The sequence below is a fragment of the Anolis carolinensis genome, unplaced genomic scaffold, assembly GCF_035594765.1.
Source record: "Anolis carolinensis isolate JA03-04 unplaced genomic scaffold, rAnoCar3.1.pri scaffold_7, whole genome shotgun sequence".
Taxonomy (NCBI): Eukaryota; Metazoa; Chordata; class Lepidosauria; order Squamata; family Dactyloidae; genus Anolis; species Anolis carolinensis.
Window position 1 is genome coordinate 32,595,897 of NW_026943818.1, and position 24,807 is coordinate 32,620,703.

The window sequence follows — 24,807 nt, forward strand, 5'->3', positions numbered from 1 at the left end:
GATCATTATTATTATTACTATTATTACTATTCTTACTTCACAAGTGTTTAGGACCGTATGATTATTATTACTACTATTATTATTATTATTCTTATTAGTTTGGGTCCCCGGCGTCAACCTGGTTATTTGAAATAGCGAATGTTTCAATTGTACCGAATGTCTTTTGAAACATGTCGAAACCGGCAACGAAGTAAAATATAAACTTTTCGTTTATTTATTTCGAATCAAAGCAAATACTTCCGTATCACAAACACACCATATTAAAACTTCCAAGAAATATGCCGCTAAAACGGTTGAGCGTGAGCATTTATTTCGGAAACGGTCACAACATGCGGGGAGGGAAAGAAGAAGAGAGAGAAAAAAATGACCAAAGCAAGGAAATTATTATTATTTTCAACACCGGCCCCAAACAACGCCCCCACCACCAAGAGCAACCTCGACACAAATAGATCCGTACAAAGAAGTCATTTATGCGTACATACACACACACACGGATAAAGGTGTCGACAGGACCCCTGCCCAAGGAAAAGCTCTACGAGGCAAAGAACACAAAAAAAAAAAAAAAGGGGGGAAAACACCGCAAAACAAAAAAATAATGTCTAATCTTCTTCCGAAGAGTCGCGTTCGAAGCTGTAGGCCATAAAGCAAGCGTCGGGTCGCTTGGGGACAAGGGGATGCCCCGGTCTCACAATCTCAAAGCCCAAGAAGCTGAAAGTACGGAGCAACGAGGCTGGAGGGGGAGGAGGAGAGGGTTAGGGGCCGGGACCGACCCACAACAACAACAACAACAACATCATCATCATCCTGGACCCATAAAAAACAACAGTAACAACATCCTGGACCCACAAAATAACAATGACAACATCCTGGACCCATAAAATAACAACAATAACAACATCATGGACCCACTAAACAATACCACCACCACCCTGGATCTACTAAACAACAACACCATGGACTCACTAAATAACACCACCCTGGACTCACTAAATAACACCACCACCCTGGATCTACTAAACAACAACACCCTGGATCTACTAAACAACAACACCATGGACTCACTAAATAACACCACCCTGGACTCACTAAATAACACCACCACCCTGGATCTACTAAACAATAACACAATGGACTCACTAAATAACACTACCCTGGAGTCACTAAATAACACCACCCTGGACTCACTAAATAACACCACCACCCTGGATCTACTAAACAACAACACCCCGGATCTACTAAATAACACCACCACCCTGGATCTACTAAACAACAACTCCCTGGATCTACTAAACAATAACACAATGGACTCACTAAATAACACTACCCTGGAGTCACTAAATAACACCACCCTGGACTCACTAAATAACACCACCACCCTGGATCTACTAAACAACAACACCCCGGATCTACTAAATAACACCACCACCCTGGATCTACTAAACAACAACTCCCTGGATCTACTAAACAATAACACAATGGACTCACTAAATAACACTACCCTGGAGTCACTAAATAACACCACCACCCTGGACCCACTAAATAACAACACCACCCTGGACTCACTAAATACCACCACCCTGGACCCACTACATAACACCACCACCCTGGATCTACTAAACAATAACACAATGGACTCACTAAATAACACTACCCTGGAGTCACTAAATAACACCACCCTGGACACACTACATGACACCACCACCCTGGATCTACTAAACAACAACACCCTGGATCTACTAAACAATAACACAATGGACTCACTAAATAACACTACCCTGGAGTCACTAAATAACACCACCACCCTGGATCTACTAAACAACAACACCCCGGATCTACTAAATAACACCACCACCCTGGAGCCACTAAATAACAACACCACCCTGGACTCACTAAATACCACCACCCTGGACCCACTACATAACACCACCACCCTGGATCTACTAAACAACAACTCCCTGGATCTACTAAACAATAACACAATGGACTCACTAAATAACACTACCCTGGAGTCACTAAATAACACTACCACCCTGGATCTACTAAACAACAACTCCCTGGATCTACTAAACAATAACACAATGGACTCACTAAATAACACTACCCTGGAGTCACTAAATAACACCACCACCCTGGATCTACTAAACAACAACACCCCGGATCTACTAAATAACACCACCACCCTGGAGCCACTAAATAACAACACCACCCTGGACTCACTAAATACCACCACCCTGGACCCACTACATAACACCACCACCCTGGATCTACTAAACAACAACTCCCTGGATCTACTAAACAATAACACAATGGACTCACTAAATAACACTACCCTGGAGTCACTAAATAACACTACCACCCTGGATCTACTAAACAACAACTCCCTGGATCTACTAAACAATAACACAATGGACTCACTAAATAACACCACCCTGGACTCACTAAATAACACCACCACCCTGGATCTACTAAACAACAACACACCGGATCTACTAAATAACACCACCACCCTGGATCTACTAAACAACAACACCCCGGATCTACTAAATAACACCACCACCCTGGACCCACTAAATAACAACACCACCCTGGACTCACTAAATAACACCACCACCCTGGACTCACTAAATAACACCACCACCCTGGATCTACTAAACAATAACACAATGGACTCACTAAATAACACCACCCTGGACTCACTAAATAACACCACCCTGGACTCACTAAATAACACCACCCTGGACTCACTAAATAACACCACCCTGGACCCACTAAACAATAACACCATGTTGTCGAAGGCTTTCAAGGACAGAATGAATGGGCTGTTGCAAGTTTTTTGGGCTGTATGGCCATGTACCCGAAACATAATAACATCACATAATAATACTAATTTTATGGCATACTAGTAATATAACATACTGTATATACATATAATATTAATATTAAAATGTAATATAATAGCACGTAATACTAGTAACATATTGTATATACATATAATATTAAAATGTAATATAATAGCACATAATACTAATAATGTATTGTATATACATATAATATTGATATTATAATGTAATAGAACACATAATACTAATATAATATGTTATATATACATATAATATTAATATTAAAATGTAATATAATAGCACATAATACTAATAATGTATTGTATATACATATATTAATATTAAAGTGTAATCTAATAGTACATAATAATGCTAATATATGTTGTATATACATATAATATTGATATTATAATGTAATATAACACATATTAATATTAATTTGTTTATACATATATTAATATTAAAATGTAATATAATAGCACATAATAATACTAATAATGTATATACATATAATATTGATAATATTAGTGTAATATAATAATAATAATACACTAATTGTATATTATATTTTACATGTAATATTACAGTACTAATAATATTGTAGTATAGTGGTCTAAGTACAATATAGTGATATATAATGCTGATATTGTGCTATGCTAATATTGTATATACATATAATATTGATATAATGTAATATAATAATACACTATGATTGTATATTATAATGCAATATAATAAAATACACTATTATGGTTGTATTTTATATATCAAATGTAACATTACTAATAATATTACGGTATAGTGGTATAGTACAATATAGTAATATATAATGCTGATGTTGTGCTATGCTAATAATGTATATACATATAATATTGATATAATGTAATATAACAATACACTATGATTGTATATTATAATGCAATATAATAAAATACACTATTATGGTTGTATTTCATATCAGTAGTATTAGTAATAATTTTGCAGTATAGTGGTATAGTACAATATAGTGATATATAAGGCTTATATTGTGCTAATAATATAATATAGTGTATGTACATGTAACTTGTAAACTGCCCTGAGTCCTCTTCGGGGTGAGAAGGGCAGGATATAAATGTCAATAATAATAATAATAATAATAATAATAATAATAATAATAATAATAATAATAATAATAATCCGCCCTTTGGGGTGAGAAGGGTAGGATATTAATGTCAATAATAATAATAATAATCCACCCTGAGTCCCCTTCAGGGAGAGAAGGGCGGGATATAAATGTCAATAATAATAATAATAATAATAATAATAATAATAATCCGCCCTTTGGGGTGAGAAGGGTAGGATATTAATGTCAATAATAATAATAATAATCCACCCTGAGTCCCCTTCAGGGAGAGAAGGGCAGGATATAAATGTCAATAATAATAATAATAATAATAATAATAATAATAATCCGCCCTTTGGGGTGAGAAGGGTAGGATATTAATGTCAATAATAATAATAATAATCCACCCTGAGTCCCCTTCAGGGAGAAAAGGGCAGGATATAAATGTCAATAATAATAATAATAATAATAATAATAATAATAATAATAATAATAATAATCCGCCCTTTGGGGTGAGAAGGGTAGGATATTAATGTCAATAATAATAATAATAATAATCCACCCTGAGTCCCCTTCAGGGAGAGAAGGGCGGGATATAAATGTCAATAATAATAATAATAATAATAATAATAATCCGCCCTTTGGGGTGAGAAGGGTAGGATATTAATGTCAATAATAATAATAATAATCCACCCTGAGTCCCCTTCAGGGAGAGAAGGGCAGGATATAAATGTCAATAATAATAATAATAATAATAATAATCCGCCCTTTGGGGTGAGAAGGGTAGGATATTAATGTCAATAATAATAATAATAATCCACCCTGAGTCCCCTTCAGGGAGAGAAGGGCGGGATATAAATGTCAATAATAATAATAATAATAATAATAATAATAATAATAATAATCCGCCCTTTGGGGTGAGAAGGGTAGGATATTAATGTCAATAATAATAATAATAATCCACCCTGAGTCCCCTTCAGGGAGAGAAGGGCGGGATATAAATGTCAATAATAATAATAATAATAATAATAATAATAATAATAATCCGCCCTTTGAGGTGAGAAGGGTAGGATATTAATGTCAATAATAATAATAATCCACCCTGAGTCCCCTTCAGGGAGAGAAGGGCGGGATATAAATGTCGCGAATACATAAGTAAATAATTGTCTCCTGAGGTGACCCCTCAACCTCGGAGGATGCCTGCCACAGATGTGGGCAAAACGTCAGGAGAGAATGCTTCTGGAACATGGCCATACAGCCCGGAAAACTTGCAACAACCCAACAACACCCTTCGACAACATGGATTGGAACCCAACCAGCAATGTTAGACTCACCTCGGTCGTCTCGGTTCTTGTGGAAGCAAATGAACACATGGTCGACTTGGAGCTGTTCTTCCGCAAATTCGAGAAGAACTGCGAAACTGAACCAAAGGAAGAGCAGGAATTACATATGGCTGTGGTTTGATACTATTATGAATTATTGTAATATATTATTTGCATTATATTATTGTAATATATTATTACATAGTATTATTAATTATACTGTTTTTTATATTATTGTAATACATTTGTACAATATAAGCTATTAATTATAATAACATATCATGTTATTATTGTAATATATTATTGCAATATATTACTATATAATATAATAAAAACTGTTCAGCAGCTCAGCGCTTTAACAGGCTGCGACATTATACCATCATGAATTATTATTATATATAACTTGGGATTCTATTATTGTAATATATTATGGCAATATATTGTTGTCGGTATATACTATTAGTAATTATTATATTATTGTAATATATTTTTACAATGTATTATTATAAGCTATTATTCATTATAATAACACCATATTATTTTATTATTGCATTATATTATTGCAATATATTATATACTATTATTATTTTTATTATTGTAATATATTTTCACAATATATTATTATAAGCTATTATTCATTATAATAACACCATATTATTTTATTATTGTATTATATTATTGCAATATATTATATACTATTATTATTTTTATTATTGTAATATATTTTCACAATATATTATTATAAGCTATTATTCATTATAATAACACCATATTATTTTATTATTGTATTATATTATTGCAATATATTATATACTATTATTATTTTTATTATATTATTGTAATATATTTTCATAATATATTATTATAAGCTATTATTCATTATAATAACACCATATTATTTTATTATTGTATTATATTATTGCAATATATTATATACTATTATTTTTATTATATTATTGTAATATATTTTCACAATTATTATTATAAGCTATTATTCATTATAATAACACCGTATTATTTTATTATTGTATTATATTATTGCAATATATTATATACTATTATTATTTTTATTATATTATTGTAATATATTTTCACAATATATTATTATAAGCTATTATTCATTATAATAACGCCATATTATTATTTTATTATGAAAGTTCAGTAGCTCAGCGCTTTAACAGGCTGCGACATTATACCATCATGAATTATTATTATTATATATAACTTGGATTGTATTATTGTAATATATTATTGCAATATATTATTATATACTATTGTTAATTATAATATATTTTTACAATTATTGTAAGCTATTATTCATTATAATAACGCCATATTATTATTTTATTATTGTATTATTGCAATATATTATATACTATTATATTATTGCAATATATTTTCACAATATATTATAAGCTATTATTCATTATAATAACGCCATATTATTTTACTATTGTATTATTGCAATATATTATATACTATTATTTTTATTATATTATTGCAATATATTTTCAGAATATATTATTATAAGCTATTCATTATAATGCTATATTATTATTTTACTATTGTAATGTATTACTGCAATATATTATATACTATTATTATATTATTGCAATATATTTTCACAATATATTATTATAAGCTATTATTCATTATTTTACTATTGTAATGTATTATTGCAATATATTATACACTATTATTATTTTTATTATATTATTGTAATATATTTTCACAATATATTATTATAAACTATTATTCATTATAATGCCATATTATTATTTTAATATTGTAATATATTATTGCAATATATTTTCACAATATATTATTATAAGCTATTATTCATTATACTATATCATTTTACTATTGTAATGTATTATTGCAATATATTATATACTATTATTTTATTATATTATTGCAACATATTTTCACAATATATTATTACAAGCTATTATTGATTATAATAACACCATATTATTATTTTATTATTGTAATATATTATTGCAATATATTATAAGCCAGGGGTCCCCAAACTAAGGCCCGGAGGCCGGATGCAGCCCTCCAAGGTCATTTACCTGGCCCCTGCCCTCACTTTTATAATATAATATTTTCATATCATTTTAAATAATATATTGTATTTACATATAACATTGATAATAATATTATAATGTTATACAATATAATACTAATACAAATACCATATGATAATATTAATTATATGTTATATATTACCTATATTACAGTATAGTGGTATAGTTCAATATAGTAATATATAATGCTAATATTGTGCTATGCTGATAATATAATATATTGTATGTACATACAGCTGCTCTGAGTCCCCTTCAGGGTGAGAAGGGCGGGATATAAATGTAATAAATAAATGTAGTAAATGAATAAATAAATAATTTTAGATTTAGGCTCGCCCAAAGTCTGAAATGACTTGAAGGCACACAACAACAACAATCCTAATTCACTGGACTATCTCATTGGCCAGAAGCAGGCCCACACTTCCCATTGAAATCCTGATAGGTTTATGCTGGTTACAATTGTTTTCATTTTTAAATATTGTATTGTTCTTTCATTGTCGTTGTTGTTGTTTTGCACTACAAATAAGACATGTGCAGTGTGCATAGGAATTTGTTTGGTTTTTTTCCAAATGATAATTCGGCCCCTCCACAGTCTGAAGGGTAGTGGACCGGCCCTCTGCTTTAAAAGTTTGAGGACCCCTGTTATAAGCTATTATTCATTATAATACTATATTATTTTACTATTATAATACATTAGTGCAATATATTATATACTATTATTTTATTACGATATTATTGTAATATATTTTCACAATATTATAATATTGTATTATTTTACTATTGTTAATATATTATTACAATATATTATAATAATATATAATTACCTATCTTTGCTGCCTTCCGGCAGAGCGCCGTTGGGGATCTCGATGTACAAGTTGTTGCTGTTGAGCACTGTCCTCCAACTGATGTGCTTGGCCTCCGTCAGCCTGGACTGGACATGCAGGATCCGCGTCCTGTTGTGGGATGGGATTTCCTCTGTGACATTCAGCCGATTATCCTGAGGGCAGGAGGGGAGCCAAAGGCGATTGATTGGGAGCTATTTCCGGCCTCGTCCGAAACCACAGGGTCCCCCCACCCCAACGTTATTAATCCCGACCCCAAAGACGACGCATACTTACAGAATAAAATAAATTAGCTGAAAGATTGTGATCCCTCTGACTATTCCCTCGCCCACCTGGGATCTTCAGGGGTGGGTGAGGGGCATCAGGAGCACCACCGAGGCCCCGGACCCAGGTTACTACAGCAATTGAAGGCCATCCTGGAACTGGGGAGGGAGAAAAGCAAGCCTGAGCGAGGGGTAAACGTATTTATATTCCGCCCTTATCACCGAGTCCTTGATGGTAGGACTTCCTCATTCCTTTCCGCATACTGCTGGCAGTTTTTATGGCGTCGTAAATTAATTAAATTGGCCTCCCTACACGGTACCTAGAATTTTCTACTCAACAGATGCACACACATCAATATAATAGTATCGCCTCGAAGGCCCACACATCAATATAATAGTATTGCCTCGAAGGCCCACACATCAATATAATAGTATTGCCTCGAAGGCCCACACATCAATATAATAGTATCGCTTCGAAGGCCCACACATCAATATAATAGTATTGCCTCGAAGGCACACACATCAATATAACAGTATTGCCTTGAAACCACACACATACATATAATATAATAATACACTATTATTTTATATATATATATATATATATATATATGTATACATATATAAAATATTGCCTCAAAAGCATACAAATCAATATAACAGTATTGCCTTGAAACCACACACATACATATAATATAATAATACACTATTATTTTATATATATATATATATATATATATATGTATACATATATAAAATATTGCCTCAAAAGCATACAAATCAATATAACAGTATTGCCTTGAAACCACACACATACATATAATATAATAATACACTATTATTTTATATATATATATATATGTATACATATATAAAATATTGCCTCAAAAGCATACAAATCAATATAACAGTATTGCCTTGAAACCACACACATACATATAATATAATAATACACTATTATTTTATATATATATATATATATATATGTATACATATATAAAATATTGCCTCAAAAGCATACAAATCAATATAACAGTATTGCCTTGAAACCACACACATACATATAATATAATAATACACTATTATTTTATATATATATATGTATACATATATAAAATATTGCCTCAAAAGCATACAAATCAATATAACAGTACTGCCTTGAAACCACACACATACATATAATATAATAATACACTATTATTTTATATATATATATATATATATATATGTATACATATATAAAATATTGCCTCAAAAGCATACAAATCAATATAACAGTATTGCCTTGAAACCACACACATACATATAATATAATAATACACTATTATTTTATATATATATATATATGTATACATATATAAAATATTGCCTCAAAAGCATACAAATCAATATAACAGTATTGCCTTGAAACCACACACATACATATAATATAATAATACACTATTATTTTATATATATATATATATGTATACATATATAAAATATTGCCTCAAAAGCATACAAATCAATATAACAGTATTGCCTTGAAACCACACACATACATATAATATAATAATACACTATTATTTTATATATATATATATATGTATACATATATAAAATATTGCCTCAAAAGCATACAAATCAATATAACAGTATTGCCTTGAAACCACACACATACATATAATATAATAATACACTATTATTTTATATATATATATATATATATATATATATGTATACATATATAAAATATTGCCTCAAAAGCATACAAATCAATATAACAGTACTGCCTTGAAACCACACACATACATATAATATAATAATACACTATTTTATATATATATATAAATATATGTATACATATATAAAATATTGCCTCAAAAGCATACAAATCAATATAACAGTACTGCCTTGAAACCACACACATACATATAATATAATAATACACTATTTTATATATATATATAAATATATGTATACATATATAAAATATTGCCTCAAAAGCATACAAATCAATATAACAGTACTGCCTTGAAACCACACACATACATATAATATAATAATACACTATTATTTTTATATATATATATATATATATATGTATACATATATAAAATATTGCCTCAAAAGCATACAAATCAATATAACAGTATTGCCTTGAAACCACACACATACATATAATATAATAATACACTATTATAATATATATATATATATACACACACACAAAATAGTATCGCCTCGAAGGCACACACACATACATATAATATAGTAATACACTATTATAATATATATAAATATATATATAATATTGCCTCAAAGGCACACAAATCAATTTAACAGTACTGCCTGGAAAGCACACACAAACATACACATAATATAATAATACACTATTAGTATAACCTCAAAGGTACACATACATTTAATATAATAATACACTATTATGATATGTATATATGTGTGTGCGTGTGTGTATAAAATAGTATTGCCTTGAAGGCACACGCACATACATTTAATATACTAATACACTATTATTATAATATATATATATATATATATATAGTATCACCTCAAAGGCACACACATCAATATAATAGTATCGCCTCGAAGGCACGCATACATATAATATAATAATACGCTACTATTGTAAATATATATATATATATATATATATATATATATATATAGTATCGCCTTGAAGGCACACACACGTACATATTTAATATAATAATACACTATTATAATATGTATATATATGTGTGTGTGTGTGTGTATAAAATAGTATTGCCTTGAAGGCACACACATACATATAATATAATAATACACAATTACATATAAAATAGTATCGCCTCAAAGGCACACACATCAATATAATAGTATTGCCTTGAAGGCACATACACATACATATAATAAGCTACTATTATATATATAGTATTGCCTTGAAGGCACATACACATTTAGTATAATAATGCACTATTATAATATATTGCCTTGAAGGCATACATACATACATACATACATACAATATTAATAATATATTGTAAGATAATATTGTAATAATACACTATAATAATTGTATATTATATATTGCATGTAATATTACTAATAATATTGCAGTATAGTTGTCTGGTACAATATGGTTATATATAATACTTATATTGTGCTATGCTAATATAATATATTGTACGTACATACAATATTAATAATATATTGTAAGATAATATTGTAATAATACACTATAATAATTGAATATTATATATTGCATGTAATATTACTAATAATATTGCAGTATAGCGGTCTAGTACAATATGGTAATATATAATGCTTATATTATGCTATGCTAATAATATATTGTATGTACATATAATTTTGATAATAATATAATGTAAGACAATACTATAATACACTATAATAATTGAATACTATATATTGCATGTAATATTACTAATAATATTGCAATATAGTGGTCTAGTACAATATGGTAATATATAATGCTTATATTGTGCTATGCTAACAATATATTGTATGTACATATAATATTGATAATAATATAATGTAAGACAATACTATAATACACTATAATAATTGAATACTATATATTGCATGTAATATTACTAATAATATTGCAATATAGTGGTCTAGTACAATATCTATATATATATATAAAAGAGTGATGGCATCACGGCGACCCACAAAACAACAAAACTACAGGCCCCCCAACCTCGAAATTTGACAACACAACCCATCACCCACGCCTCTAGGTTGATACAACAAAAAGAAAAGAAAAATAAAGTCCTAATTAGAGAGAGAGGAATAATTGCTTTTATCCAATTGCTGCCAGTTAGAAGGCTAAGCTCCTCCAACTTGGTCTCCTAGCAACCCAATAAAAAATAATTAAAAACACTAAAAAATAATTAAAAACACTAAAAAATTAATACAATAAAATACTATAACAGAAAATAACTAAAAATAATACAAGAAAATAATAAAATATAATAAAAAGATAACTTACAATAAAATTTATAAAAAAAAAATACAAATAACGTCAAATAAAAATTACACAATTTTTAACCAATACCACCACCACTTTGCCACAGCAACGCGTGGCCGGGCACAGCTAGTGGTAATATATAATACTGATATTATGCTATGCTAATATAATATAATATATTGTACGTACATATAACTTGTAAGCCGTCCCGAGTCCCCTTTGGGGTGGGAAGGGCGGGATATAAACGTTGCAAATAATAATAATAATATATTTTTTCCGTGTCAGAAGCAAATATTTATTATATTTATTTATAATAAATATAACAGTACTGACGTGTTGTCGAAGGCTTTCATAGCCACGGTCTGAATCCCCATTTTTAAGGATTTTTAAAATACATACATATTCTTCTTGGATAGAAAAATGGCGTTTTTTGGGGAAGGAGAAAGGAGACATTTTGGGGAAGTAAATACAGATAAGAGGCTGCGTCATGCAATCGGTGCAGGGAGTGGCAGGAAGAGACATAAAGAGAGATCTGGCCCAAAAAAGACTGTTTTGGGCTCAGAAATATTATTTTAGAGGGACAGATCTGGCCTGTAAACAACCATTTTTGAGGAGATGGGTCTGGCCTGTAAACAACCATTTTGGGGAGATAAATATGTCCCTTAAAAGATAGATCTGGGCCCAGAAATACTATTTTGGAGGGACGGATCTGGCCTGTAAACAACCATTTTGGCGAGATAAATCTGGCCCTTAAAAAGATAGATCTGAGCCCAGAAAGACCACTTTAGGAAGATAAACCTGGCCCCTAAAACCATCCAATATTATTAGTAATATTACATGTACTATATATAATATGCAATTAATATCACTACATTGTATTATTATTATTATTAGAAATATATTGCATTACATATAAATACATTATTTTGGGGGGGGGGGCATTAATCTGACCTCAGAAAGGCAAATCTGAGCCCAGAAAGCCCATTTTGGGGGTTCAATCTGACCCCTAAAAAGCCCATTTGGGGAAGGTAAACAAAGCCCTAAAAACCCATTTTGGGGGGAATTAATCTAACCTCAGAAAAGCAAATCTGAGCCCAGAAAGCCCATTTTGGGGGTTCAATCTGACCCCTAAAAAGCCCATTTGGGGAAGGTAAACAAAGCCCTAAAAACCCATTTTGGGGGGAATTAATCTGACCTCAGAAAGGCAAATCTGAGCCCAGAAAGACCATTTTGGGGGTTCACTCTGACCCCTAAAAAGCCCATTTGGGGAAGGTAAACAAAGCCCTAAAAACCCATTTTGGGGGGAATTAATCTGACCTCAGAAAGGCAAATCTGAGCCCAGAAAGCCCATTTTGGGGGGAATTAATCTGACCTCAGAAATATGAATCTGGGCCCAGAAAGACCATTTTTGGGGTTCAATCTGAATATATAAATATAAATACATACACACACACATATATATATATAGCTCCTAAAAACCCATTTTGGGGGGAATTAATCTGACCTCAGAAATATAAATCTGGGCCCAGAAAGACCATTTTTGGGGTTCAATCTGAATATATAAATATAAATACATACACATATATATATATATAGCTCCTAAAAGCCCATTTTGGGGGAAATTAATCTGACCTCAGAAATATAATAAATATGGGCCCAAAAAGACCATTTTGGAGGTTCAATCTGACCCTTAAAAACCCATTTTGGGGAGGTAAACATACCCCTAAAAGCCCATTTTGGGGGGACAGATCTGGCCTTTAAAAATCTGACCCTTGACATAAAAATCCGGGCCCTAAAAAACCATTTTGGGGAGATAAATCTGACCCCAGTGCGACCAGAAATACTATCTTATGGGGTTAAAAGGAGCCAGGCCCAGGGCACGACCGCGCATGCGTGCCCTGCCCGCGCTGGCCCCGCCCCCTGGCGTGAGGCCTGCAGGTAGGCCCGAAGCCTGGGCCTGGCGGAGGCGCCTCCTCACCGGCCGAGAGCGGCGTTGGCGGGCCGGGCGGGCATGGTGTCTCGGTGGGTCTTTTTATTCCCTTCCTTCTCGCGGGCGAAGCAGTGGCTGTTGAGGATCCGCTGCAGGGAGGATTTCACCATCCGGGCCGCCCCCTGGTCGCCGAACCCCCTCCGCCCTTCCCTGCCGCGCCGCCTGCTCCGCTCCTTCCCGCTCTCCTGGGCTCCACAAAATGGCGGGCCGCTTCCTGTCGCGCCGGCTTTTATCAACTACGGCGCCACGCCCACTAGTGACGTCTCCTCAGGAGCGCCACGCCCACTTTTCAACCTTAATCCAACCGGCGTCGTCGTTATCATCGCGAAGCCACGCCCACATCTTCTCGCTTCACGCCCACTCGCAAAGCGTGAGCCAACCAGCGTCGTCGTTATCCTCACGAAGCCACGCCCACAACTCTCTCTCTCTATTTCTCTTTCTCTCTCTCTTTTTTTTCCCCACCCCGTCAGCCAGGGAGTGAAGTGAAGCGCATGCGCACAGGAGAGGATGTCAATCATCGTCGTGATCCTCACGAAGCCACGCCCACAACTCTCCTTTTCTCTGAGGTAAACAAGGCTTTTTGCTTCTCGCCCCGTCAGCGCATGCGCACAGGCGAGGCTGTCAATCATCGTCGTTATCCTCAGGAAGCCACGCCCACAACTCTCCTTTTCTCTCTCTCTCTCTCTCTTTGAGGTAAACAACGCTTTTTTCTTCCCGCCCCGTCAGCGCATGCGCACAGGCGAGGCTGTCAATCAAACCTGAGGAGGCGGGAATACGAGAGGCAATCCGCGTCCTGATTGGTTGACACACTGGAATAACAATATTGGATTGAATGAAGCGGGTGCAATGTTCCGATTTGGCCACAGGATGGCAGCAAAGGATTGGATTTCAATGGAAGAGTTTATTATATGTTATGATATGTTATTATTATTATTATTATTATTATTAAACTGACAAAGTGCCACTTTTTATGTTATTTTTTATTATTATTTTTTTTATTATTATTATTCTGAAGTGCCACTGTATGTTATTATTATTTATTTTTATTATTATTAATAAACTGACAAAGAGCCAGTGTTGATGTTGTTATTGTATTATTATTATTATTATTATTATTATTATTCAGAATGGCCGCTGATCAATGTAACAACCACACACAAAAATAAAAAACATACTATAATAATATATATAATAATAAAAATAACAATATATGCAATAATATAATAATAGTATATAATAATATATTGTAATAATATATTTCAATAATGTGTAATAATAATTAATAACAATACATAATAAAAGTATATTGCAATAATATATTACAATAATAGCATTGTATAATCATATATGGTATTAATATGTTACAATAATATAATAAAATCGTATATAATAATTAATAATAGTACATACAAATATGTAATAATCATTGATAGCAGTGTATAATAATATATGGTAATAATATGTTACAATAATATAATAAAATCATATATAATAATTAAATAATAGTATATACAAATATATAACGCATAATATTAATTAATAATGGTATATAATAAAAATACATTGCAATAATTTACAATAACATAATGGTATAATATTATAATAATAAATAAATAAAAATAAATAGTATATAATAATATATTGTAATAATGTTACCATAATATAATAACAATATATTATAGTAATAATTGATAATAGTATATAATAAAAATATATTGCAATAATATATTACAACAATATAATATATTATAATGTTAATTAGTGATAGCATATAATAATATATTGTAATAAAATAGTACAGTAATATAATAATAACATTATTATAGTTTATAATCATATATAATAGTACATTGCAATAATATATATATTGCAATATATTACTGTAAAATATCAATAACAATAATAATAAGTTATGTTGACCAGCTATATCTGCCTAGAAGATCAGGGGGCAGAGGACTCTTACAAGTAAAACAAGCAGTCAAAGAAGAAGAACATGCCCTGGCAGAAGATGTCAAGCAAAGTAAAGAACCTGCTTTGATTGAAGTCAAAAATCAGAAACTCCTCAAAGCACAGCAGACAAAGAAACAGTACAAGAAAGCCGCACTACAAACTAGAGCAGAATCAGTACAAGAAAGCCGCACTACAAACTAGAGCAGAATCAGTACAAGAAAACCGCACTACAAACTAGAGCAAGAATCACTACAAGAAAGCCGCACTACAAACTAGAGCAGAATCAGTACAAGAAAGCCGCACTACAAACTAGAGCAGAATCAGTACAAGAAAACCGCACTACGAACTAGAGCAGAATCAGTACAAGAAAGCCGCACTACAAACTAGAGCAGAATCAGTACAAGAAAACCGCACTACAAACTAGAGCAGAATCAGTACAAGAAAACCGCACTACAAACTAGAGCAGAATCAGTACAAAACAACTGCACTACAAACTAGAGCAGAATCAGTACAAGAAAGCCGCACTACAAACTAGGGCAGAATCAGTACAAGAAAACCACACTACAAACTAGGGCAGAATCAGTACAAGAAAACCGCACTACAAACTAGAGCAGAATCAGTACAAGAAAACCGCACTACAAACTAGAGCAGAATCAGTAGAAGAAAACCGCACTACAAACTAGAGCAGAATCAGTACAAGAAAACCGCGGTACAAACTAGAGCAGAATCAGTACAAGAAAACCGCACTACAAACTAGAGCAGAATCAATACAAGAAAACCGCACTACAAACTAGAGCAGAATCAGTACAAGAAAACCGCAGTACAAACTAGAGCAGAATCAGTACAAGAAAACCACGGTACAAACTAGAGCAGAATCAGTACAAGAAAGCCGCACTACAAACTAGAGCAGAACCAGTACAAGAAAGCCGCACTACAAACTAGAGCAGAATCAGTACAAGAAAGCCGCACTACAAACTAGAGCAAAATCAGTACAAGAAAACCGCACTACAAACTAGAGCAGAATCAGTACAAGAAAACCGCGGTACAAACTAGAGCAGAATCAGTACAAGAAAACCGCACTACAAACTAGAGCAGAATCAGTACAAGAAAACCGCGGTACAAACTAGAGCAGAACCAGTACAAGAAAACCGCACTACAAACTAGAGCAGAATCAGTACAAGAAAGCCGCACTACAAACTAGAGCAGAATCAGTACAAGAAAGCCGCACTACAAACTAGAGCAGAATCAGTACAAGAAAACGGCACTACAAACTAGAGCAGAATCAGTACAAGAAAACCGCGGTACAAACTAGAGCAGAATCAGTACAAGAAAACCGCACTACAAACTAGAGCAGAATCAGTAGAAGAAAACCGCACTACAAACTAGAGCAGAATCAGTACAAGAAAGCCGCACTACAAACTAGGGCAGAATCAGTACAAGAAAACCACACTACAAACTAGGGCAGAATCAGTACAAGAAAACCGCACTACAAACTAGAGCAGAATCAGTACAAGAAAACGGCACTACAAACTAGAGCAGAATCAGTACAAGAAAACCGCGGTACAAACTAGAGCAGAATCAGTACAAGAAAACCGCGGTACAAACTAGAGCAGAATCAGTACAAGAAAACCGCACTACAAACTAGAGCAGAATCAGTACAAGAAAACCGCACTACAAACTAGAGCAGAATCAGTACAAGAAAACCGCACTACAAACTAGAGCAGAATCGGTACAAGAAAACCGCACTACAAACTAGAGCAGAATTGGTACAAGAAAACCGCACTACAAACTAGAGCAGAATCAGTACAAGAAAACCGCACTACAAACTAGAGCAGAATCAGTACAAGAAAACCGCACTACAAACTAGAGCAGAACCAGTACAAGAAAACCGCACTACAAACTAGAGCAGAATCAGTACAAGAAAACCGTACTACAAACTAGAGCAGAATCAGTACAAGAAAACCGCACTACAAACTAGAGCAGAATCGGTACAAGAAAACCACACTACAAACTAGGGCAGAATCAGTACAAGAAAGACACACTACAAACTAGAGCAGAATCAGTACAAGAAAACCGCACTACAAACTAGAGCAGAATCAGTACAAGAAAACCGCGGTACAAACTAGAGCAGAATCAGTACAAGAAAACCGCACTACAAACTAGAGCAGAATCAGTACAAGAAAACCGCGGTACAAACTAGAGCAGAATCAGTACAAGAAAACCGCACTACGAACTAGAGCAGAATCAGTACAAGAAAGCCGCACTACAAACTAGAGCAGAATCAGTACAAGAAAACCGCACTACAAACTAGAGCAGAATCAGTACAAGAAAACCGCACTACAAACTAGAGCAGAATCAGTACAAAACAACTGCACTACAAACTAGAGCAGAATCAGTACAAGAAAGCCGCACTACAAACTAGGGCAGAATCAGTACAAGAAAACCACACTACAAACTAGGGCAGAATCAGTACAAGAAAACCGCACTACAAACTAGAGCAGAATCAGTACAAGAAAACCGCACTACAAACTAGAGCTGACAGCTGGCACAACAAAACATTGCATGGAAAGTTCCTTGACAAAATTGAAGGAAAAGCTGATAAGGAGAAGACCTGGCTCTGGCTCACGAATGGGACCCTGAAGAAGGATTTGTCACGATCTGCCAACTGCAAAAGGCCACCCTACTGGGATCTGCGCGCATCATCCGGAAATACATCACACAGTCCTAGACGCTTGGGAAGTGTCCGACTTGTGATTTTGTGATACGAAATCCAGCATGTCTGTCTTGTTTGCTGTGTCATAATAAAATAATAATAAAAATAATAACGTTGGTCCATTGGCCATGCTAAGAAAGCAGAAACACGATTCCTTTCTCCCTTTGAGAAGCGACGGAGCGGAAAGCGGTTCGGCCACCTGCCGCGTCTCTTCTTTCAGGAGCATCCTTTCATCCGGCGCATGATGCACACGATCCGTGCCAGTCGTGAACCCAGAACGAGAGCCCGGTTTGGGTTTCGGCCTCTTGCAAAGAGTCCAGAACCCTGCGTCCGTCATGGAGGAGCCGAGGACAAAGCCGGCCATCGCGGCCCGCGAGACAGGTATGGACCCTCGGACGGATGACACCATCCGATCCCTCCCGACAGATGGCCACCTAGTATTATATTTTTTTTTAAAAAAAAAACATTTTTATTGAGCATTTTTAAACATGAAAAGAGTGAGAACAATAATAAGTATAGAAAAGAAAGTGAAAAGGGGGGTGACTTGGGAGGAGGAGAGGTAAAAACATAAAAAGAGAAAGAAAAAAAAAGATAGTAGTTAAAATATATATATATAACTAGCTGTGCCCGGCCACGCGTTGCTGTGGCAAAGTGGTGGTGGTATTGGTTAAAAATTGTTGTGTAATTTTTATTTGACGTTATTTGCAATTTTTTATTAATTTTATTGTAAGTTATATTTTTATTTATTATATTTTATTATTTTCTTGTATTATTTTTAGTTATTTTCTGTTATTATAGTATTTTATTGTATTAATTTTTAGTGTTTTTTATTCTTTTTTATTGGGTTGCTAGGAGACCAAGTTGGAGGAGCTTAGCCTTCTAACTGGCAGCAATTGGATAAAAGCAATTATTCCTCTCTCTCTAATTAGGACTTTATTTTTCTTTTCTTTTTGTTGTATCAACCTAGAGGCGTGGATGATGGGTTGTGTTGTCAAATTTAGAGGTTGGGGGGGCCTGTAGTTTTGTTGTTTTGTGGGTCGCCATGATGCCATCACTCTTTTATATATATAGATTTTAAAAAAAGTTGGTACTTCCCGTTTTTTCTTCTGGGTAATGAAGTATTTTGTATTTATTATTGTTATAAGTCCACTCTGACCTTATGCTTTTGTAAGAAGTTCTTGTTCTATATAAGTAGTCAATAACGACCAGTCTGTTTCTTTTTTTGGTTTTCCCTGATGAGTCCTCAAATAATATGTCAATATATCCATATTCTTTATGTCCAAAATTTTAATACCTATTCTTCTTTAGTTGGTAGTTCCGTTGTTTTCCACTTCTTTGCATATACAGTAGAGTCTCACTTATCCAACGTAAACGGGCCGGCAGAACGTTGGATAAGCGAATATGTTGGATAATAAGGAGAGATTAAGGAAAAGCCTATTAAACATCAAATTAGGTTATGATTTTACAAATTAAGCACCAAAACATCATGTTAGACAACAAATTTGACAGAAAAAGTTGTTCAATATGCAGTAATGCTATGTAGTAATTACTGTATTTACGAATTTAGCACCAAAATATTATGATGTATTGAAAACATTGACTACAAAAATGCGTTGGATAATCCAGAACCTTGGATAAGCGAGTGTTGGATAAGTGAGACTCTACTGTACTATTCTGGCTGCTGTTACGAAATAATTAAAAAGAATCTCTTGATTCTTGTTGAAGTTCATATCAGTCATTCCTAATAGGAAGTATTCCGGTCTCAATTGAATATTTATTTTCATGATTTTTTTTGGTATCAATTCATGTATTTTTTTTTCCAATAGTCCTTTGCTGTTTTGCATCCCCACCACATGTGGAAAAATGTGCCTACGTGTTTTTCACATTTCCAACATTGGTCCTTTACATTCTTGTAACATTTTGCCAGTTTTTGGGGGGTCATATACCACTGATACATCATTTTATACCAATTCTCCTTGAGGTCATATGAGTAAGTATACTTCAGCTTGTGGATCCACATCTTCTAGCATTATATTGACAAGGCCTCTTTTCACGTTCCCGAACAGGACCCGGACCCGGGCGTTACGTCTTGCCCCCGACGGTGGGCTTTGCCAACCACGACTACACCCGCTTCGCCGGCCCGGCGTACTCGTTCCACCGGAGACTCGACAACAGCAGTGAGTATCGATCTAATCACAGTGGCAAAGGACGAGGACTTGGACCCGTGAAAGTATATTGTATTGTGTTGTCTTCCAGTCCATCCGAAGGACTCCAGTCCCGGGCCACGCTACTACGTCAAGCCCGAACTCACACGTTTCGGAAGAGCCAAAGGTCCCTCCTACTCCATGCTGGCGCGGAGCAAGCCTAAGGGTAAGCTGTGAGTAATCTATATATATAGAAATGTATTGTGCGTTTTTACCATGGAGTAAACAACAAAACCACTGAGCCAAATCACACCAAATTTGGCCACAAAAGACATCGTCATCCCTTCTATGTCTTTCAATCAAAAAAGTCTTGTTTGTATTTTCGTCCATTTTAATATCAATTATCTACCATCTATCTATCTATATATATATATATATGTATAAATGTAATGTGCGTTTTTACCATGGAGTAAACAACAAAACCACTGGACCAAATCACACCAAATTTGGCCACAAAAAGCATAGTCATCCCATCTATGTCTTTCAATAAAAAAAGTCTTGTTTGCATTTTCATCCATGTTAATGTCAATTATCTACTATCTATCTACATATATAAAAATGTAATGTGTGTTTTTACCACGGAGTAAACAACAAAACCACTGAACCAAATCACACCAAATTTGGCCACAAAAAACATAGTCATCCCATCTATGTCTTTCAATCAAAAAACCCAGAAAAATAAAGTCCAAATTTCAATAACGTGTGTTTTTACCACGGAGTAAACAACAAAACCACTGAACCAAATCACACCAAATTTGGCCACAAAAGACATAGTCATCCCATCTATGTCTTTCAATAAAAAAAACCCAGAAAAATAAAGTCTAAATTACAGAGGAGGAAGAGTCGTTCTTCCACTGGCTGCCAGTCAAAAGGATAGGCCCGCCCCCTCAGAACAACACTCTGAAAACTGGGGAATTTCAGACAGGAAATAATCAGGGCCAGCTAACACCACCCAACAAAAGATTCCCCCAGGGAGGAAGCAGCCAGGCTGTTTGGCGTCTTGGCGGGCTTAAATTAAATCGGTTGCTTTCGGGCCTGACTAAAGGAGATCAGTCTCCCATTTATGGTTCCGAATTGGTTCATGTATTGTCAGGATTGTGCTCCTTCCCTTCTCCAGGCATTCCTCGCACCCCCGGACCAGCAACCTACCACCCGGAGAAGGTTCCTCCTCCGTCCCAGCAGCGGCCACCCTCGTTCTCGATCGGGGCCCGGACCAAGCCCCGCCCTGTGGACCCCGTCCCGGCCCCCAACAGCTACACCCTCCCCTCGCTCCTGGGCCCCCGCATCCCCCACAAAGCCTCCAGCCCGAGTTTCTCCGTCGCCGGACGCAACGCCAAAGGCGGCCCCTTGGAGGACCTCTGCCGGACGCCGGGGCCGGGGCGGTATAAGACGACGGACCCCGACGTCTACCTGTGCCGCTCACCGGCCTTCTCCATGCTGGGGAGGCTCAAGCCGGGCAAGGTGGGCTTCCCGACCCCGGGGCCCGGCACCCACAGCCCCGAGAAGGTGACCCTCCACAGGGCAAAGGCCCCGTCCTACTCCCTCGGCATCCGGCACTCGGAGTTCCTCATGCCGCTCGTCGGGGAGGCTCCGGAGTGGTAGGAGTTGTGAGACTCGCGGAACGGATCCCGACGAATAAAGCAAGGTTGGACAGTGGAGCTTCTGGAGCTGTTGTCGTTGTTTTTACAAAACCTGGGTGACCATGTGTTGGGTATTAGACGGGATCACCGTCATTAAATATCTCGAGGTCCGGAACACGAACCGATGAGAGCAAAAATCCATACATATATATATTAGACATGTCCAAAAAATCGTTTTGAATCGTATATCGGCATTATTTCGGATTGTTCTCGCTTTTTGAGACGCATTCCGAGACATTGTCTCACAGCGCAACCAGCAATGTAATTCGAACCATTGTTGGCCCATTCTCTAATTGTCTCTTAATGTTTCGTTAATTTCCCACCCACCCACCCCAATTTTTTTTAAAATATATTTTAATATATTAAACATGGCTGCCGCTCCCCGGCCAATCAGAAGCTTCCACGATGGACGCAAAGGTGGGGGATAACGTCCTCTGCATCCACATGGAAGATTGTCATACAAGCCTGGTGTGTAGCGATTGCGCATGCGCGTCCGCCATTTTAGAAACATTTCGTATCATTACGAATTTTCGGAAATATCTGAAATTTTTGGGTGAAAAATTCGGGAATACTTTCTATATCGAAGCGCCAGCGCCCCCTACTTTAGAAACGAGATTTGAAACATTATTTTCATCGATCGGAAATGCCTAGTGGGCAGAACGTCAGGAGAGACATGGCCGTACCTCCCAGAAAACTCGCAACAACCCAGTCCTAAACTCTCAAATTGGACAGGTATACGCAAAAGGCCAGGACCGCGTGAACGTTGTCGTTGGATGTTCTAGTGTCGTAATCCAAGAGCAGGAAGCAAAAGAAATAATGAAGTTCCTTCAACTCGCCGCTGAGATCTCCTTTTAATGATGTGAAAAAGCCTCCCGACTTGCCGTTGGACTCATTACGGCCTCTCGACAACCTAAGTGGAAGCCGGGCTCGGCTTTTCAAAGCCGGGAGCTTAAGAGGGATTTACAACGGCTCTTAATAGGAGGGGGAAAATCCAGCTCTGGAACAAAGGCGTCCGGTCACTGAGTCATAAGGCTGACGCTTTGGCTACTCTGAGGGAATTTACTACAACGAATAATGAACTTGAACGGCCGTCCGATCTGACCTTTCTGCCAGGCGGGAATCCACAACCAAAGCCCTCCTGGAAGATGGCCGTCATTGCGGGTTGAAAAGACTCCAACGGAGGGGGAACTTGACCTTCTCTCGGACGTGAATTTGCAATTGTGTTCTCTAAGAATGTGCGGACATTAGGCATGTCCGATCGATGAAAAAAAATGTTTCAATTCTCGTTTCTAAATTAGGGGGCGCTGGCGCTTCGATATAGAAAGTATTTCCGATTTTTTTCACCCCAAAAATTCGGATATTTCCGAAAATTCGTAATGATTCTGAATGTTTCTAAAATGGCGGATGCGCATGCGCAATCGCTACACACCGGGCTTGTATGGCAATCTTCCATGTGGACGCAGAGGACGTTAGCCCCCACCTTTGCAGCTGTGAAACAATGTCTCGGAATGCTTATCAAAAAGCGAGAACAATCCGAAATAATTCCGATATACGATTCAAAACGATTTTTTGGACATGTCTAATTACTACTACTAAATATTATTACTACTATCCTATTATTTCAAGAATAAATAAATACATATTCCATCATAGTCTCTATATGCGGACATTTTGTGTGAATTTTGTGCACAAAACGGCCCGAACGAGAAAAGTTTTTACTACTATTACTACTACTAAAAACTATTACTACTATCTTACCCAGCTTGAGAATAAATAAATACGTATTCCGTCATAGTCTCTATATGCGGACATTCTGTGTGAATTTTGTGCACAAAACGGCCCGAACGAGAGATGTTTTTACTACTATGACTACTACTAAAAATT

General features: G+C 35.2%; 3 protein-coding genes and 1 long non-coding RNA gene across 5 annotated transcripts; 1 reads left to right on the forward strand and 3 right to left on the reverse strand.

Annotated features, from left to right (window-relative positions):
• Positions 1 to 191: 191 nt before the first annotated feature.
• oaz1 (ornithine decarboxylase antizyme 1) lies at positions 192 to 14,625 on the reverse strand. Its single transcript, XM_062958963.1, is given in 6 exon segments — positions 192 to 730; positions 5,277 to 5,362; positions 8,173 to 8,345; positions 8,467 to 8,553; positions 8,555 to 8,612; positions 14,405 to 14,625. Coding segments are annotated over 6 exon segments (657 nt in total). The 5' UTR covers positions 14,527 to 14,625; the 3' UTR covers positions 192 to 599.
• On the reverse strand, positions 668 to 3,135 carry LOC134292981 (uncharacterized). 2 transcript variants are annotated; one of them, XM_062958962.1, is made up of 2 exons: positions 1,560 to 3,135; positions 668 to 1,433 (listed from the first exon to the last, which is right to left on the reverse strand). In XM_062958962.1, the coding sequence occupies exons 1-2, from the start codon at positions 2,861 to 2,863 to the stop codon at positions 800 to 802; spliced, it is 1,938 nt and encodes a 645-aa protein (XP_062815032.1). In that variant the 5' UTR covers positions 2,864 to 3,135; the 3' UTR covers positions 668 to 799. The 2 variants fall into 2 exon arrangements, with proteins under 2 accessions (XP_062815032.1, XP_062815031.1); XM_062958961.1 differs by having other exon boundaries at positions 1,533 to 3,135.
• Positions 13,359 to 14,398, reverse strand: LOC134292983 (uncharacterized). Its single transcript, XR_010000056.1, has 2 exons — positions 13,931 to 14,398; positions 13,359 to 13,743 (listed from the first exon to the last, which is right to left on the reverse strand). It is a non-coding gene; the product is annotated as an uncharacterized LOC134292983 (long non-coding RNA).
• Positions 14,616 to 22,926, forward strand: cimap1d (CIMAP1 family member D). The gene is made up of 6 exons (XM_062959891.1): positions 14,616 to 14,786; positions 14,887 to 15,028; positions 19,344 to 19,460; positions 21,122 to 21,253; positions 21,336 to 21,449; positions 22,401 to 22,926. The coding sequence occupies exons 1-6, from the start codon at positions 14,616 to 14,618 to the stop codon at positions 22,883 to 22,885; spliced, it is 1,161 nt and encodes a 386-aa protein (XP_062815961.1). The 3' UTR covers positions 22,886 to 22,926.
• The last annotated feature ends 1,881 nt before the right edge of the window (positions 22,927 to 24,807 follow it).

What these genes read in the sequence shown, in the direction of transcription:
- LOC134292981 (XM_062958961.1), bottom strand. Translation starts at nt 2,863, where the DNA reads ATGTTTCGGGTACATGGCCATACAGCCCAAAAAACTTGCAACAGCCCA. An exon ending in GTGGTGTTGTTATTTAGTGG is followed by an intron (nt 1,434 to 1,532) that starts GTCCAGGGTGGT and finishes GTTGTTTAGTAG; the next exon opens with ATCCAGGGTGGTGGTGTTAT.
- cimap1d (XM_062959891.1), top strand. Translation starts at nt 14,616, where the DNA reads ATGGCGGGCCGCTTCCTGTCGCGCCGGCTTTTATCAACTACGGCGCCA. An exon ending in CCGTCAGCGCATGCGCACAG is followed by an intron (nt 15,029 to 19,343) that starts GCGAGGCTGTCA and finishes GATCCGTGCCAG; the next exon opens with TCGTGAACCCAGAACGAGAG. An exon ending in GGCGCGGAGCAAGCCTAAGG is followed by an intron (nt 21,450 to 22,400) that starts GTAAGCTGTGAG and finishes TCCCTTCTCCAG; the next exon opens with GCATTCCTCGCACCCCCGGA.